At 39.4% G+C, this 17,150-nt stretch overlaps 1 protein-coding gene across 1 annotated transcript in view; it reads left to right on the top strand.

The window, feature by feature from the left end:
* Nucleotides 1-974: 974 nt before the first annotated feature.
* ZW10 (zw10 kinetochore protein) overlaps nucleotides 975-17,150 on the top strand; it is a 44,159-nt gene continuing 27,983 nt past the window's right edge. Inside the window, 6 exon segments of the mRNA XM_043999203.1 lie at nucleotides 975-1,163; nucleotides 6,165-6,299; nucleotides 15,708-15,809; nucleotides 15,971-16,048; nucleotides 16,188-16,199; nucleotides 16,201-16,348. Of these exon segments, the coding sequence (XP_043855138.1) occupies nucleotides 1,059-1,163; nucleotides 6,165-6,299; nucleotides 15,708-15,809; nucleotides 15,971-16,048; nucleotides 16,188-16,199; nucleotides 16,201-16,348 (580 nt within the window). The 5' untranslated portion in view covers nucleotides 975-1,058.

Raw genomic sequence — 17,150 nt, 5'->3', positions numbered from 1 at the left:
GCACTGGACTTGGGAGTGGGGGTAGAAGAGCCCCCTTGGAGAAGGATTTTATCTGAGGCTTAAAGGAAGCCAAGAAAGCCTGGAGGTCCAGGTGAGGAAGAAGAGCATGCTGGGCATGAGTCACAGCCAAGGAAAGGGAATGGAGTTGGGATGAAGAGCAAGAAGGCCACTCTCCAGTGTAGAGTTCTTGGGTCAGTGGATAAAGTGCTGGGTCTGAATTCAGGAAAGACTCATCTTCCTGAATTCAAATATGGCTGCAGACATTTACTAGCTTTGTGGTTCTGTGCAAGTCACTTAACCCCGTTTACCTCAGTTACCTCATCTGTAAAATGAACTGGAGAAGGAAATGGCAAATTACTCCAGTATCTGCCAATAAAACCGGATGCAATCAGGAAGAGTTGGTCATGACTGAACAAAAGTAAAAAGACTGGAATGGACCTTGAACAGGTAATGAGTTTCTCATCACTGGAAAAAAAAAAGATGAAAAAAAATCCTCAAAAGACGAAGTTGGATGACCGCTACTCAAGGGTTCTGTCCACTGTCAAAGAGATAATTATTTAGTTATGGGTTATACTAGACAAGTTTCGAGGTACTTTTCAACTCTCAGATTTTGTTAATTAATGAATATTTAATGAAAATTGAGAAGGTGTAGGGGTCTTCCAAGGTAGGTGATTTTAGGGTTTTAGGAAACAATTGCATTTGGGTTTGGTATTAGCTAAATCACAGTTCAATTTTTTATAGTAAGAAAAGGGCGGGAACCACTCAGAGAATTAAAAAGAATTGACGGGAGAAAAAGTAAACGCAACGCGTCCCTTTGCTATTTGACTGCAACAGGACACCGTGAAGCCTCGAAAGAGCGTGTTGGCGCGTTGCTTTTCGGGAGTTGTAGTACAGCACTGTACCTGGGCTCAGCGCGTTCTGCGCGGAGGAGACTCACTTTCCCAGCAGGCTGTGCGTGGCGGCCAGGCGGCGGGACTGAGCTGTTGCGCTGGCGCGGGAGGTGGCGGCGGTCGCTGTAGCTTTGCCGGGGAACGGGGTCCGGCGTCCTGGGTGAGACGATGGCTTCCTTCGTGACCGAAGTGCTGGCCCACTCAGGGCGACTGGAGAAGGAGGATCTGGGCACTCGGATCGGTCGCCTGACCAGGAGGGTGGAGGAGATCAAGGTGAGAACCGGGCGTAGGCGGGGGTAAGAACTGACTGGGCGCGGAGAGGACTGGCCGGGGTGGGGTGCGGTGGGGGTGGTGCTGACTAACCAGGTGGAGGGGCGGAAAGTGGAGATTAGACGGGGAAATTGGGGGGGGGGATGTAGTAAAGTGCAGGGGCAGGGGGACCATAGCGAATGTCAAGTCAAGCTAATTAGCGTTTATAGCACTTTGCTATGTTTATTCTATATCCAACTTGCTTCGGATGTTTGTTTACATGGTGTCTTCCCCAGTAGATGTTAGACTTCTTGAGCCCCTTCTTGTATCCCTAGAGCTTACTGTGCCCAGCGCACGTTGTAACTCTTTGTGACCCCAATCTGGTGTTTTCTTGGCAAAGATCCATGAATGTTTTGTCATTTCCCTCTCCGGCTCATTTTACACACGAGAAAACTGAGGCAAACAGGGTTAAGCTCAGGGTCCCACAGTTTGGTAAATGTCCAAGACTGGATTTGAACTCAGGAAGATGAGTCTAACTGAATTCAGACCCAGTCCTCCATCCACTGAACCACCGACCTGCCCTAGTAGGCACTTTAAATAAATGTTTATTGACTGATTGTTTGGAAGTTTCTAAAAATAAGTTGTCCTCAGAATGGGATAAAATTTGCTTCTCGGCACCTTCTACTCACTTCTTCTAATTTTGCCTTCTGGAGCCCATCAGTCAGCCTCATCCCCCTTTCACATCACAGACCTTCAGGTATTTGGAGGCAGCCATCTCACCCTCCCTCACCTCTCTCCTTGTTTTTAGGCTAAACATTCACCATTCTTTCAGTGGGTCTCTGTATGGTGTGGCCTTTCTATCCAGTCCCCTCATCATTCCAGTTAACTTTTTCTGAACATCTGCAGGCTTATACTCCAGGTTTGTTTGATGAGTGCAGTGTTTAACAGCACTGTCATCTTCATTCTGGACAGTGCACTTTTTTTTTTTTAAAGATGCAGCCAAAATTTGTATTAACTTTAGGAGGCTGTCATGCTGCAGTGTTGACTCACACTGAGTGTAGTGGCCACTTACATCTCCAGATGTTTTTCTTCTGTCTAGTCATGCCTCTCCCATCTTGTACTCAGGAAACTGGTTTTTAGAATCAAACTGGGGGCAGCTAGGTGGCACAGTGAATAGAGCACCAGCACTGAAATCAGGAGGACCTGAGTTCAAATCTAGCCTCAGACACTTGACACTTATTAGCTGTGTGACCATGGGCAAGTCACTTAACCCCAATTGCCTCACCAAAAAAAAAAAAAGAATCAAAGTGTACAACTTTACCTTATCTCTTTGATTGGACCTATGATTTTGTTGCTAAAGGAAACTTTTTCTACTAGTGATTACCTTTCAGCACCTTCTATTCTTAGTTGCCTGAAGCATTGAGAGATTAAATGGCTTGCCTAGCCAGTATGTGGCAGAGGTGAGATTTAATCCCATGTATTTAGCTGTGTATCTACTCCATTGCACTGTCTCCCTCTTAACTTTAACTTTCTTAGATCTGGCCTATCATTCTAGCATGCTAGAGATTTTTTTAAGAGTCTGACTCTTTGCCCAGTGTGTTAGTTATCCCTCCCAGCTTTGTGTCATCTGAGTCATTCATAAAAACATCAAACTAGACAGATATCTATTAAGTTCTACTAGAAACTTATGTCCAAGTTGACACTCTTTAATAACTATTCCAGTTATTTCACCAATTCTGAACTAGACTGTGTCTCTTTCCATCTTGTCTATAAGGTTAGGATATGAGATATTGTTACATACTGTGCCTTTACCCATTATCTACCTGCCAGTTTGGAACCCAGTCAAAAAAGGAAATGAGATTATTTTAGCATGACTTGTACTTAATGAAAACTTACTAGCTCTTTGTGATCACTTCTTCCCATTGTAAATGCTCACTAGTCACTCCTTTAATAATATATTCAGAGGGGCAGCTAGGTGGCACAGTGGATAAAGCACCGGCCCTGGAGTCAGGAGTACCTGAGTTCAAATCCAGCCTCAGACACTTAACACTTACTAGCTGTGTGACCCTGGGCAAGTCACTTAACCCCAACTGTCTCACTAAAAAAAACAAAAAAACAAAAAACGAATAATATATTCAGGAGTTTTGTCAGGAATTGAAGTCAAGCTCACCAGTCTACATTTTGAAGCAATAGAACTCATATTCCTGGTGACTAACATTAATACCATAATATAACAGAAATATGTCTTTGTGAACAGTTCTTTATCATCACTTACACAACCACTTTAAATGGTTTTTTCAGTGATTAGGCAAGTAGAAGCGTGGCATTTTTGAATGAGCATTACAGCTGACCAATAATTGTCCCAGGGCCTTTGTAATCTTCATTTAACAGAACATATAAATTGTCTTTTTTCCTGTGTATTTCTTAGAATAATATTTTAAGTTACATGAATGCATGCACGATTTATTTTTTTTAAAAGTCTTACTACTCTGCCATAAGAAATGATGAGCTTAATGATTTTAGAAAAACATGGAAAGACTTGCACAAAATAATGAAGAGAGAAATGAGCAGAACCAGGAGAACATGTATACGGTAATAGCAGTATCATTTTCAGAAAACTTTGAATGAATTTGTTATTTTGTCTCTTTTACATATCCAAATTAACTAAGAGGACATGTGAAGAAAGATGCAATCTGCATCCCCAGAAAGAACTGATAAATAGAAGTATATATAGAATAGTTTTACATATATACCTTATTTTGGGGGTGGGGAGGCATTTGAGGTTAAGTGACTTGCCCAGGGTCACACAGCTAAGTTAAGTGTTAAGTGTCTGAGGCTGGATTTGAACTCAGGTACTCCTGACTCCAGGGCTGGTGCTCTATCCACTGGGCCACCTAGCTGCCCCCCTATTATTTTTTTTAGTTTTTTTCTTTTTCCTTTTTTTTTTTTTTTTTTGGTGAGGCAATTGGGGTTAAGTGACTTGCCCAGGGTCACACAGCTAGTAAGTGTCAAGTGTCTGAGGCTGGATTTGAACTCAGGTCCTCCTGAATCCAGGGCCGGTACTCTATCTACTGCGCCACCTAGCAGCCCCATATATACCTATTTTTGTCTAGTGGCAAGGAGTTTTAGTCTAGGGCAAGGAGGAGAAGGAAAAAAAGAAATTTACATGATAATTTTATTGTGTATTTGAAAGGAATAGAAAATTGTATGTAGTAGATTTGCAATTTCATATGTAATCATATTTTTATTGTACTATTATAGAAACCCTTGTTTTATTCCATAAATTAAAAATTCAAAAAAAAAGAACAAACCTCATAACTATGTACTTCCTCCATTATGTTTGATTATGTTTTGTAAATAAAGTTGTATGCATTTAAGAATATTTTTCCTGTGTGTACTGTAAGATACCATCTTTTCAAAGAGAAAACTTTAAAACCTAAAAAAAACCCCTGTTTAGCCATATCTCTTTTACTTATGCAATTGATTTTTTAACTAGTATAATACTTTGTATATTCTTTTTTTGCATGTCATTTTTTGGGATTTGTTTCAGTTCTAGCTTTTTGAGATCTTTTTGGATCTCAAATCAATCATCAATATATTATCTTCCCAACCTATGGTCATCTGGGTAGTTGATAAGTATGACATCCATACTTTTGTCCAAGGTATTGATAAAAAGTATTGAACTGACCAGACCTAGGGACAGAGCCCTGTGACATTTTGTTCTCAAGGTGATGTTGATTCATCAGTCACTACTCTAGGTCTAGTTTTCTTTTTTTCTCTTATTTTTTTTAATAAAGTATTTTATTTATTTTTTTCCCCATTACATGTAAAGATAGTTCTCAACTTTCGTTTATACAAGCTTTCCAATTTCAGATTTTTCTCCCTCCCCTCCCTTCCCCCCTCCCCTAGACAGCAGGTAATCTGATACAGGTTTTATATATATATATATATATAATATAGGTCTAGTTTTTCAAACAACTCTAAATCCACTTAATTATTTCCTATCTTCTAGCCCACATCTTTCCTATCTCATATAGAAGTATACAGAGACATTTTCTCAAATGCTGTGCTCAAATTTGCATACACTTGGTCTACTGCATTCCTTTCATTTTTCAGTCCAGTAAGTAGCCTTGTCAGAAAATGAAATGACGTTAGTCAAGTATTACATGTTCTTGATCAATGCATCTTGATGTATCACATCATATTTATATACTGAGAAACCATTCCCTTAGAGATGCATCCCAGAATTTTGCCTGGGACTGAAGTTACACTCACTAGTATGTGATGTGCAGATTCTACTCTTTTTTTATTTTTAAGTTGAGACATTTGCCCTTATCCAATCTGGTGTCCCCTCTTTCTTCCCCCACAGTTTTTTTTTTAAAGCTCCTTGATAACAGCCTAGCAATTTCATCTGTATGTTTTCTCAGTATGCTAAGATAATAGACAACTGGGAATGGTGAATTGAACTTTTTGTGAACTTCTACTTTACCACCCCTTTTGTCTGGTCTTTTTCTTTCAAATGAGATATATCTTTTACCCTTCTGAGTCTCAGTTTCTTAATCTGTAAAATAGAAATAATACTTGTACTGTTTATTTCATGGGGTTGTGAGGCAAAGATTTTCTAAGTAGCAAATATAAGAATTATTTGTTTATTCCCTTTTACATGAACATATGCATAACTGAAAATTGGTTTTTAATCTGAGCTTGTCTAATTCCATATGAGGCCATTTGAATCTTGTCTTCTATTTTCCCCTTTCTCCAAATGTTTAGATAAATTCCAGGCAACTTTAGGGGTCAGGGACCCTTTGGGGCAGTAATGAGGTTCAGCAGCGATTCCATCTATCCTGTTAGTTTGTTCTGGAAATGTTTAAGTTTGGGAGAGCTAAAAGTCCTTGGCCTGAAAAAGAAATGTATAATTGTTTCTCTGGAAGTCTCCAGGATAAGAGAGACCTTGGTAGAAGGTGATTATTATAGAAATCCTAACTCCACAGTAATCCACAGTGATTTTCTCATTTTGAATTGCAGGGCGAGGTCTGCAGCATGATCAATAAGAAGTACAATGAATTCTTGCCTAGCATGCAAAGTGCCCAGGACCTGGTAAGCCAGGTGGATGAGCTATGTGATGACATTGATCTACTGAAATCCAGGGTGGAGAGTGAGGTAAGGACAGTAAGTGCCCTGACCTGAAACTTGGTTATTTGGGGAAAGCATGCTATTCTCAATTAAAGTTTATTGGAGCAGCAGAATTCACCAAGCTATGGCCACTCTGTGCCTCAGAGTCTTCACCTGTAACATGAGAAATTTGCACCAAATGATCCTTCCTAGCTCTAAACCTCTCTGACTATTCTGTGAAATCCTCATCCAGAGTGAAAAATAAATGAATGAATGAATGAAAGCATTTATTAAGTGCTTACTATATGCCAAGTCCTGGAGACATAAAAAGAAAAGTCAGACAGTCCCTGCTCTCGAGCAGTTCACATTCGAATGGAGTCAACACATATAGAAGGTTTTAGCCAAGTCTGATGGAAAACTCCCATGGTTCTTGGGGTACAGCTGCCGAGGAGATGGGAATACCTCATCTTTAATTATCATTTACACGGATAAAATCATATCAGCTTCTCCACAAGGGTTGTTTTCCAGGATGATGGCTGATGGCACTGGACTAGAAGCATTGCTACTCTAAGGCCTAGGGTTAGAGGGAAGATGACTGTTAAGGTGGTGATACATGACCTGCCTGGTACATGTTGCTTCTTCTGTCTCCTTCTGGGTAACCTGCTAAAGTCCTTAAGTGGTATGCAGAAAAAAATTGTTCCATTGGGCCAAGGAAAAGCCTAATTTTATTTCTTTCTTTTAGAGCAGCTAGCTGGTGTAGTGGGTAAAGTTCTGGACCCAGGCCATTACTCTAGTCAGGAAGATGAGTTCAGATCAGCCTCAGCCACTTCTGAGCTGTGTGACCCTAGGCAAGTCTCCTTGGTCTGCCTCAGTTTCCTCAGTTGTAAAATGGGGATAAAAATAGCACCTACCTCACAGGGTTGTTGTGAGGATTAAATTAGATAATAATTGTAAGCCCTTAGCACAGTACCTGACACATAGTAGGTGCTTAAATGCTTCTTCCTTAATTTAAGTATGTATTCTCTTTTTTTTATACATGATAACTTTATTATATATTTAAAAGGAAAAGCAACATGTTAGATTTGCAGTTTCATGTACAATCATCTTTTTTGAGGGGTGGGTGGGGCAATGAAGGTTAAGTGCCCAGGGTCACACAGCTAGTAAATGTCAAGTGTCTTAGCCTGGATTTGAACTCAGGTCCTCCTGAATCTAGGGCTGGTGCTTTATCCACTGTGCCACCTAGCTGCCCCCAATCATCTTTTTTTCTATTCTACTCTGTTATGGAAATGCTTTTTTTATTTCTTAAGTTTGGAATAAAATAAATAAAATTAAAAAAAAGAAAATATGTATATTGTTCATGTATGTATACATGTATATATAAACATATATATTATGTTTAAAACAAAACAGTTTAAAACAAAAGTGTTTCTGTTTTCCAGGACATACTATCAAGGGAGACCCTTGTTTCATTAGCTTATAAGGTCCTTGAAGGCAGCAACTGCCTTTGGCCTCTTTTTGTGTCCCTTAGCACTTAGCACAGTGTCTGACCCATAGTAGGTGTTTAAGAAATGTTGATTGATTTTCTTTGCATCCTAATGCATTCTCAAAACAAGTTTGAAAGTGAAATAATAATATTTTGTATTTATTTGGTGCTTTTACTTTTCAAAACACTTTTACATGAATTATCTTTGGCCTCTAGAAACAATAGGCAAAGAACAAGAAACTAAGTAAAGAAATAATCTCTCAGGTGTTGATATGTGTTTTGTGCTGAGTATAGACTCCCTGAAGCACAGCTCTCTGAGATGGAAGGGACCTCAGACAAACTCATACAATGTTGAAGAGCAGCCTATCCAACTAGTGCTTACCATTTGCTTGCAGGCCACTTCAAGAAGGTGCCTAGTACTTTCCAAGGCAGTCCATTTTACCTTTGGATAGGTCTGAGGATTAGCAAGTTTTCCCTTAGCACCTTCATCCTTTATTCATAGTTCTACCCTGTTAGGGTAAGCAAAACAAGCCTAATCCTGTCCAGTATTGTTAGGCAGCTATCACGTTCTCCACTGAGGCTTATCTTTTCCGTGCTAAACAATCCCATTTCCTTCCAACTCATTCCCTTTAGGTACTTCACCATCCTGGTTGCCTTCTTCTGGATACTCTTTAGTTTATGTCAGTCATTGTCTTTCAGATGTTATCTGACCAGGGAAGAATACTGCAGGACTGTTGCTTCTATAGTCCTGGACACTATTCCTCTTTTATTGTAGCCTACGATCTTCTTCTTTTTTTTTTTTTTTTAATTTTTTTTGGTGGGGCAATGAGGGTTAAGTGACTTGCCCAGGGTCACACAGCTAGTAAATGTCACGTGTCTGAGGCCGGATTTGAACTCAGGTCCTCCTGAATCCAGGGCCAGTGCTTTATCCACTGCTCCACCTAGCTGCCCCTACGATCTTCTTTTTAAAGCATGCTTCAGTCTGTTTTCAATATCATTTCTTTCTTTGGAGGTGGATAGTATGTTTCATCAATAGTCCTTTGGGATTGTCTTGGATCATTGTATTGCTGAGAATAGCTCAGTCATTCACAGTTCTTCATCAAACAATATTGCTGTCACTGTGTATGTACTTTGGTTTTGCTCTCTTCACTATACATCAGTTCATACAAGTCTTGCCAGGCCTTTCTGAAATTATCCTGCTTGTCATTTCTTATAGCACAAGAATATTCCATCACAATCATATGCCACAGTTTGTCTAGCCATTCCCCAATTGATGGGCCTTCCTTTGATTTCCAATCCTTAGTTACCTAGTCACCACAAAAAGAGCTGCTATAAATATTTTTGTACAAATCAGTCTTTTTCTTTTTGGGGATGTCTTTGGGATATAAACCTAGCAGTGGTATTGCTGGATCAAAGGGTATGCACAGTTCTATAGCCCTTTGGGCATAGTTCCATATTATTCTCCAGAGTGGTTTCTTTTCACAACTTTACCATCAGTGGATTAAAGTCCCAGTTTTCCCACATCTCTTTCAGCATCCAATATTTTCCTTTTTTTGGTTCTGTTTGCCACTCTGATAGGTGTGAGGTGATACCTCAAGGTTGTTTTAATTTGCATTTCTCTGATCAATAGTGATCTAGAGCACTTTTTCATATGACCATAGATAGCTTTGATTTCTTTGTCTGAAAACTGTCTGTTCATAACCTTTGACCATTTATCAATTGGGGAATGACTTACATTTTTATAAATTTGACTAAGTTCTCTGTATATTTGAGAAATGAATAGCCTGTGATCTTAATAGCTTTTTGGGCTGCCATAGCATCCTGTTGATGCACACTGAGCTTACAATCATCAAAACTCCAAGTCTTTTTCAGGCAAACTGCTATGTAGTCATGGGATTTGTACTTGCAGAGTTTATTATTTTTGGAACCTAAGGGTAAGATTTTACATTCATTCCTTTTATATTTCATTTTATTAGACTTATTAGACTTGGCCAGTGGCTCTCCAGATCTTGTGAGATTCTGATTCTCCCGTACCACAAATTGCTATGATACACTTCCAACTTAATGTTATGTGCAGCTTTGGTAAGCATATCCACTTATGTCTTTATCCAAGGAATTGATAACAGTTTTAAATGGCCTGGACAGGGCCAACTGTAGATCCCTGGATACTCGTCTAGAGACCTGCTTTCTAGGTTGACATAGAGTCACTAATGATACAGGTTTGGGTCCTTTGATGGTCAGTTTAATTAGGTCCTAATGAAGTCTGGGGCAAAAAACTGAAGACCTTAGGGGCACAGTCAGTCAGTTCTGAATCTGCTTAACTTTAGTATTGTCTGGCTGACAACTCCCTCTTTTGTTAACAGGAATTGCATTAGACTCTTTGTCACATGCTATGCTAAAATTTAGATAAACAGTATTTTTAGTATTCTGATGATAAGCTGGTCCAGTAACTTTTTCCAAAAATGAAATGAGATTAATCTGGGTTAATTGGCCATGACTGATTCTCGATGAGGTGTTGCTGATCCTTATAAGTACTTAGGTTGTTTTTTGTTTGTTTGTTTACTAATGATAACTTTTAATAGTATTATTTACTATAATTTTTTTAACCAGGAATTTTAGCAGGCATCGGATTCAAGTTTATTTGCCCTTCTTAAGAGGTCCCCTGAACTTGTCTTTTGAGTTGTCATATTTTCCAGAAACACTGAACCCAGAGTATGCAAGAGGTTCTGAATGTCTCAAAGACGAAGGTTCCTGTCCCGGCTCCCAGCTGACAGAATTTTTTATTTGCACCCCCAAGCTGGACTTGATGTGTGTCTTTGGGAGTCAAGACAGTATCAGTCAGTCTGCACTAGACTGAGAAACTACTTTATGCAGCTGGCACCCCTGTAGATAAGCAGGCCATCATATCTTCATAGTCTAGCAGTTCTCTAGGGAAAAGCCTTTTGTTAATTATTCATGATTTTCTCCTCCCTTTGGGAGGGAATTGTCTTTCCCCACCCCTACTGTTCTTTTCCTTGAACCATGCCACTCCTATTTAGGAGAGGATTTCTGTCTCCCTTTGTCTTTGTAATCTCATAAATATGCAAGCTTCTCTTTGTTTTGTGAACTTTGTACTTGCATAGGGTTCCTTGTGTATGTTCATTTCTCTTGTAATAAACCCAGTTTTTCACATATCTTTCCTGAAGTTGTGATTTCCCTGTTGACAGCCTATATGTTTGCAGATTCTTTTTGAAAATTGGGACATTAGTCTTTCTCCCCATATTTGATACTGCTGCTATTCTTCATCATCTTAAGATGAAGGGGGGCAGCTAGGTGGCAGTGGATAAAGCATCAGCCCCTGGATTCAGGAGTACTGAGTTCAAATGTAACCTCAGACACTTGACACTTACTAGCTGTGTGACCCTGGGCAAGTCACTTAACCCCCATTGCCCCACAAAAAAGCCCAAAACCAAACCAAAACAAAAGACTATGGCAGTGGCTAAATAATCACATTTGCTGATGTTTTTAGTACCCTAGGAGGTGGTTTTCCCAGGACCCGAGACTTGAACTTATCAAGGGCAGCTAGGTACTTCATCACTATATATTGGCAAAATGGTTATAAGTGTCTCTGTTTTGCAAGGTGCTGAGCCTGGCTCTGGAATACAGAGATAGAGGGAAAATAGTCCTGCCTTTAAGGGGCTTTATCTTAGAGTGAGAGACATAGTACACAAACATAACTAAGTTCAAGATGAACCAAGAGGGAGAGAGCACTCACAGTTAGGAGATTGAGTAAAACTTTGTGTAGGAGATGAGACCCGAGTGATTCTTGAAGAGAAGCTCAGGATTCAGAAGTGAAAGAAGGAAAGGAACCCAGGCCTGGCAGAGAGATGTCTGCTGAGGTCGGGGAGAGCGGGGCTTTCCATTCTCTTTCAGTACATAAAAGGTTATCTATCATTTCCTATCCAAACATTTTCCTTGGAAGAGAAAACAAGCAAAGAGTCAGGTGGCATTGCCTTCATTCTCATTCGTGGTCATTGGTGATCTCTTCACTCCAAGAAGTAGTCCTACCTCTCCCTTGATCCTCCCCTTTCCCAGTATCACTTCCACGCACTCTTTTTACATTCTTTGACAGCCGTCTGTCCTTCTGCACTTCACTCCTCTCACGATTCCTACAGGACAGTGCTTTTCCCATCTGCAGCTTTTGCCTTCAGTTGTCAGTAGTGATACAAAGCATCACCTGTGCCTCCAAGGTCTTTAGTTTCTTGCCCCAGACTTCATACTCTTTAGCACTGTTTTCTAGATTCCTTGTGATGTGGTCTCATTTTTGCCCAAGTGAATGACCAGAAGTAGGTAGTAGTCATCTTGTTGGACACGTCTCGGGAGGTTCTTTGCCACATCTTAGATATATACCCTGGGAAGACAAGAGGCCCTTTGTTTAACAGGTTGACAAACAGCTGCCTTCCTTCATAGCTCTGAGCCCAGCCAGAAGTTTTCAGCCACCACACCTCATTTGTTTTTCTTCTGACCCTTTCTGGATTCTCTCTCATCTGACCTCCACGTTTTAATTCCTTAGTAGACAAAAGAGGTGCTTTCTCCTCCAGGAGACTCTTCCAGGGCCCTCCTCTCTAAGAACAGCCTTAAAGCTATTACTTCCCTGCAGATGTTCAGTGTTCCTTTTCCTCTTTTCTGTGTGACATTTGCCTACCCTCCATTCTCCTGACATAGGTCAGAATCCCACCTAGCCTCTTCAGGTACCTTTTTTCATTTTGATATTGATGTCCTTATTTCATTAAAAAAATCATTCTCCTTGAAAACCTAAAGAGTTGATGATAGGTGTTCCTTGAGCTTCTTTACCTTGTTCTCCAGCTGCATTTTGAGTTTTGATTAGTCATTTGATAGTGGTAGACTTAGGTTGCCCAAAATTCTCCCTATTCTCCATAAATAAAGTCTTCAGCCCTTTGCTGTTCTAGCTTGTAGCTCAGCTGGAAGATCTGTGATAAATTCCTTGTGAAAGTCTTAAGTTGTCTCTTCCATTCTAACCTTGTTGACACTTGGACAGCCGCACCTAAATTCCTTTCCCTTGACTTACACAAATTTATTTTAGCTTCCTCCAAGTTTCATTCTTTTCCCTTTACTTTGAATTTTTTTCTTTGGCTTCTCCTCAGGTCTTTCTGGGCAGATGGTGCGCAATGGATTAGAGCGTGAAGCTGAAGTCAGAAAGATTCAGCTTTCTGAGTTCAAATTGACCTCAGGCACTTACTAGCTGTGTGACCCTGGCAGGTCACCTTAACCCTATTTGCCTCAGTTGTTTCATCTGTAAAATGAGCTGGAGAGGGAATGGCAAAACATTCCAGTATCTTTGCCAAGAAAACCCTAAATGGTCATGAAGAGTCAGATATGATTGAAAACGACCTGAAAACAACAGATCTTCTACTTGAATTCTTTTTTTTTTTCTTTTGGGGCAGTGAGGGTTAAGTGACTTGCCCAGGGTCACACAGCTAGCAAGTGTCAAGTGTCTGAGGCTGGATTTGAACTCAGGTTCTCCTGAATCTAGGGCTGGTACTTTATCCCCTGCGCCACCTAGCTGTCCCTTCTGCTTGAGTTCTTCTCTTTTCTTCACCTCATATCCTTTTCCAGTCCATTGTTATGCAATTTGAAATTTAATAGGGTTAAATATAAAGTCTTTTAATTTGTATTGATGATGATGACGATGGTGATGATGGCCTTTATAGTGCTTCGGGGTTTGCAAAGTACTTAACAAATATAATAATATAGTAATAAAAATAATAGCGAACATTTACATAGTGCTATGTCGGTACTGTGCTAAGTGCTTCACAATTATTATCTCATTTGATCCTTACAACAACCCTGGGAGCAGGTGCTATTATTATCCTCCTTTGAGGAAATTGAGGCTGACAGAGGTTAAATGACTTGCCCAGGGTCACACAGCTAGGAAGTGCCTGAGGTTGCAATCAGAACTCAGGTCTTCCTGATTTCAGGCCCAATATTCTATCCGTTGTGCTACCTAGTTGCCCTAAAAAAAATTAGCTGTTCAAGTACCAGATTAGAAGATGTTATTAGACTACTTTAATTGAAGCACAGTATCCAGCAGTAGTCCCACTGTACAATGTGATTTTTTTTTAAAGTAATATTATTTTATTCCGAACTTAACAAGCATCAAATAAAATAGGAATTTCCATTTACATATTAGAACAGAAAAAGAGAAGTATACATGAAGCTGCCTATCTCTATTGTATAGCTTGCTTTTCCTTTTAAGTCCTTCCTTTTGTTCTCTGGGTTTTTTAAAAACACACCTTAATGATTTACTTTCCCTTTCTCCCCCTTTGCTACCTACCTCATCTTTATCTCCCCTTTCCCACCCAAACTCCTTTTGGCAAAATCAAAACCAAACGCACACAAAGCCCTTGAAATAAATATTCATGAAGTCAATCAGAACAATCCCACATCCTGTCCAAAATTGTGTAGCTTTTTTTGCATCTTGAGTCCATTGACCTCTCTGATAAGACATCACATATTTTGAAAGTACATGGATAAGCTGGAGAGTTATTTTACTATTTATATCATATATAAAAAAAACTATTATATATAACATGTATTACATATATAATAGTTATTATATTGCCAAAGCAAGGGCAATAAGCATGGAATGGGACTCAAAATGTTGTTCTAAGGGGATCCATTGAAGTAGTTGGGGAAGAAGAGAATTATTGGAAGTTGGGGTAGAGAGACATGTATTTGATATATTCATATATTTGAAAGGTTACCATTATAAAAGAAGAAAGCTTTTTTTTTTTTTAAACTTGAAGGCAGAGAGAAGAACTAGGAACTTAGAGTGTTGGCTTACTCTCAGGTAGAATTTCCTGTTGGGGTTGCCCAGAGTGGAATGGGCTACCTACCTTCAGAATGATCTCTTCCTCATTAAGGTGGTTAAGAAGAAGTGAGATAGATACTTGTTAGGGTTGTTGTAGAGGGGATTTGTGCTTCAAGTAGGGCTTGGATTAGATGACTTCTGAGATCCCTTTCAGGCTCTAATGTTCTAGAATTCTGGATTTGTTATATAAAAATCATTGATGATCAGAATTATGATTTTGAGATACTTAAAAGGTAGCTAATCCTTTAAGAGATTAGTTATATATTCTATATTTTACATAGCAGGAAATGGGACTAATGCATTTTATTTTATTTTATTTTTTGTTTTGTTTTTTAGTGAGGCAATTGGAGTGACTTGCCCAGGGTCACACAGCTAGTAAGTGTTAAGTGTCTGAGGCCAGATTTGAACTCACGTCCTCCTGAATCCAGGGCCGATGCTCTATCCACTGCGCCACCTTAGCTGCCCCGACTAATGCATTTTAGAAAGGTTTTCAACAATGATATTTGAAACATACATTTTTTATTAATTCAACTAATTGACTTTACAATATGCTGTTCAGCAAACTTTCATCAGTGTTTCAAAAGATCTGTGAATTCATTGATGTATTTGCTTTTATCAATGCAGTTTACCAGTGCTTGAATAGACAATTTCATGGATTGCTGTGGCCAAAAGTAGTAACCATCTGTTGGTCACATTTCTGGTAATTAGCTACTCCAAAGATGGCTGGGCAAGTCCTTTGAATTATGGATATAAAATTCACTGGGCTTCTTGAAGGCTTTCCAATTTGGTAGGGTGGGTAATTGCTTCTGCTCAGCTGGCGTAGCCTTCAAGAGTTCAGATTCACTACTATGCCATCATAAAGATTAGCAATAAATTTACTGGTTAAAAGAAATTTTTAATGAAATGTAGACTATTCTGTAATCCTAGCACAATACAAGTAATGTTACTGAAGCATATTTTCCCATACCTACCTTATCCAAAGTATCACATAGTAATGTTTGCATTACAAACTAGTTAAGCTGCTTTAAAACATTTCTTGTGTGTTATGTTACACTGGCAATGGCACAGTGTAAAGGATGTGCATTTTTGAAATGCTATTTAGGTACACCAGGATCTTCATGTATCCATTGTGGAATTTACACAACTGAAGCAGCAGCTCGAAAAAGACACAGTCGTCCTGAGCATGCTAAACAGCTTCCAAGAGGTCAGTACAGCTGGACGGTGAATTTGGGGGGAGTCGAGACCTTCATTCATTTAATGAGCTTCATTGCCAAAGGGAGCCTTTTTGTGAGTTTTGAATTCTTTCCTGTAGAGCCCAAAGGGCCTAAATACCTTATCACTCACCTAAGTCTTTACTTTCCTCAGTTTTCTACTGCCATTGAAGAATACAATTGTGCCTTATCAGAAAAGAAGTATGTTTCTGCTGCCCAGCACCTGAGAAAGGTACTAAAGGGTTTCTCCCCCAAATGGGCAGTAAAGTTGTTCTTTTAATTTTGGTTTGTTGTGTCAACATAGAAACAATGTTGCAACTTCTCAGAGGCCAAGCTAACTGTTTAACAACCATGTCCATTTTCACCACCAGGCACAGAACTGCCTTGAAGTTGTTAAAATCTAGGAAAGGCTTTGAATTGCAGATTTTCAAATCCCTCAGTGTGGAGCTTACGATCCAGAAGCAGAACATACTCTACCACCTTGGGGAGGAGTGGCAGAAGCTGGCTACATGGAAGCTTCCTCCATCCAAAGGTGATGCTCCCCTTCTACGCCAGCTTTGTTTCCCTTTTGCCATAGAAATGTGTTCTCTGTTTTTGTTTTTTTAAATCATAAAAGTATTTTATTATTTTCTAGTTACATGTTGACATAGTTTTCAACGTCTTGTTTTTATAAGATTTCTAGTTTCAAATTTTTTCTCCCTCCCTCCCTCCCCTCCCCCCTTCCCAAGACAGCAAGCAATCTGATATAGGTTATATATGTACAATCACATTAAACATATTTTTGCATTAGTCATGTCTGTGAAAGAAGAATCAGAAGAAAAGGGAAAAACCTCAAAAAAGAAAAACAAAAAAAGTAGAAACAGTATGTTCAATCTGCAATTCCGCAGTCTTTTTCTGGATTTGGAGAACATTTTCCATTATGAGTCCTTTGGAATTATTTTGGATCATTGTATTGCTGAGAAGAGTTAAACATATCACAGTTGATCATCACACAGTGTTGTTGATACTGTGTACAACAAATCTCCTGGTTATGCTTATTTCACTCAGCATCAGTTCATGTAAGTCTTTCTAGGTTTTCTCTGAAATCGCCTGCCTCATTGTTTCTTACAGCACAATAGTATTCCATTACATTCATATACCACAACTCGTTTAGCCATTCTCCAATTGATGGGCATCCCCTCAATTTCCAATTCTTTGCCACCACAAAAAGAGCAGTTATAAATATTTTTGTACATGTGGGTCCTTTTCTCTTTTTTATGATCTCTTTGGGATGGATACAGACCTAATAGTGGTATTGCTGAGTCAGAGCATATGCACAGTTTTATAGCCCTTTG

This window comes from Dromiciops gliroides, chromosome 3, assembly GCF_019393635.1.
Source record: "Dromiciops gliroides isolate mDroGli1 chromosome 3, mDroGli1.pri, whole genome shotgun sequence".
Taxonomy (NCBI): domain Eukaryota; kingdom Metazoa; phylum Chordata; class Mammalia; order Microbiotheria; family Microbiotheriidae; genus Dromiciops; species Dromiciops gliroides.
The sequence above is the reverse complement of the archived record's forward strand: the minus strand, read 5'-3'. Positions and strand labels throughout refer to the sequence as shown.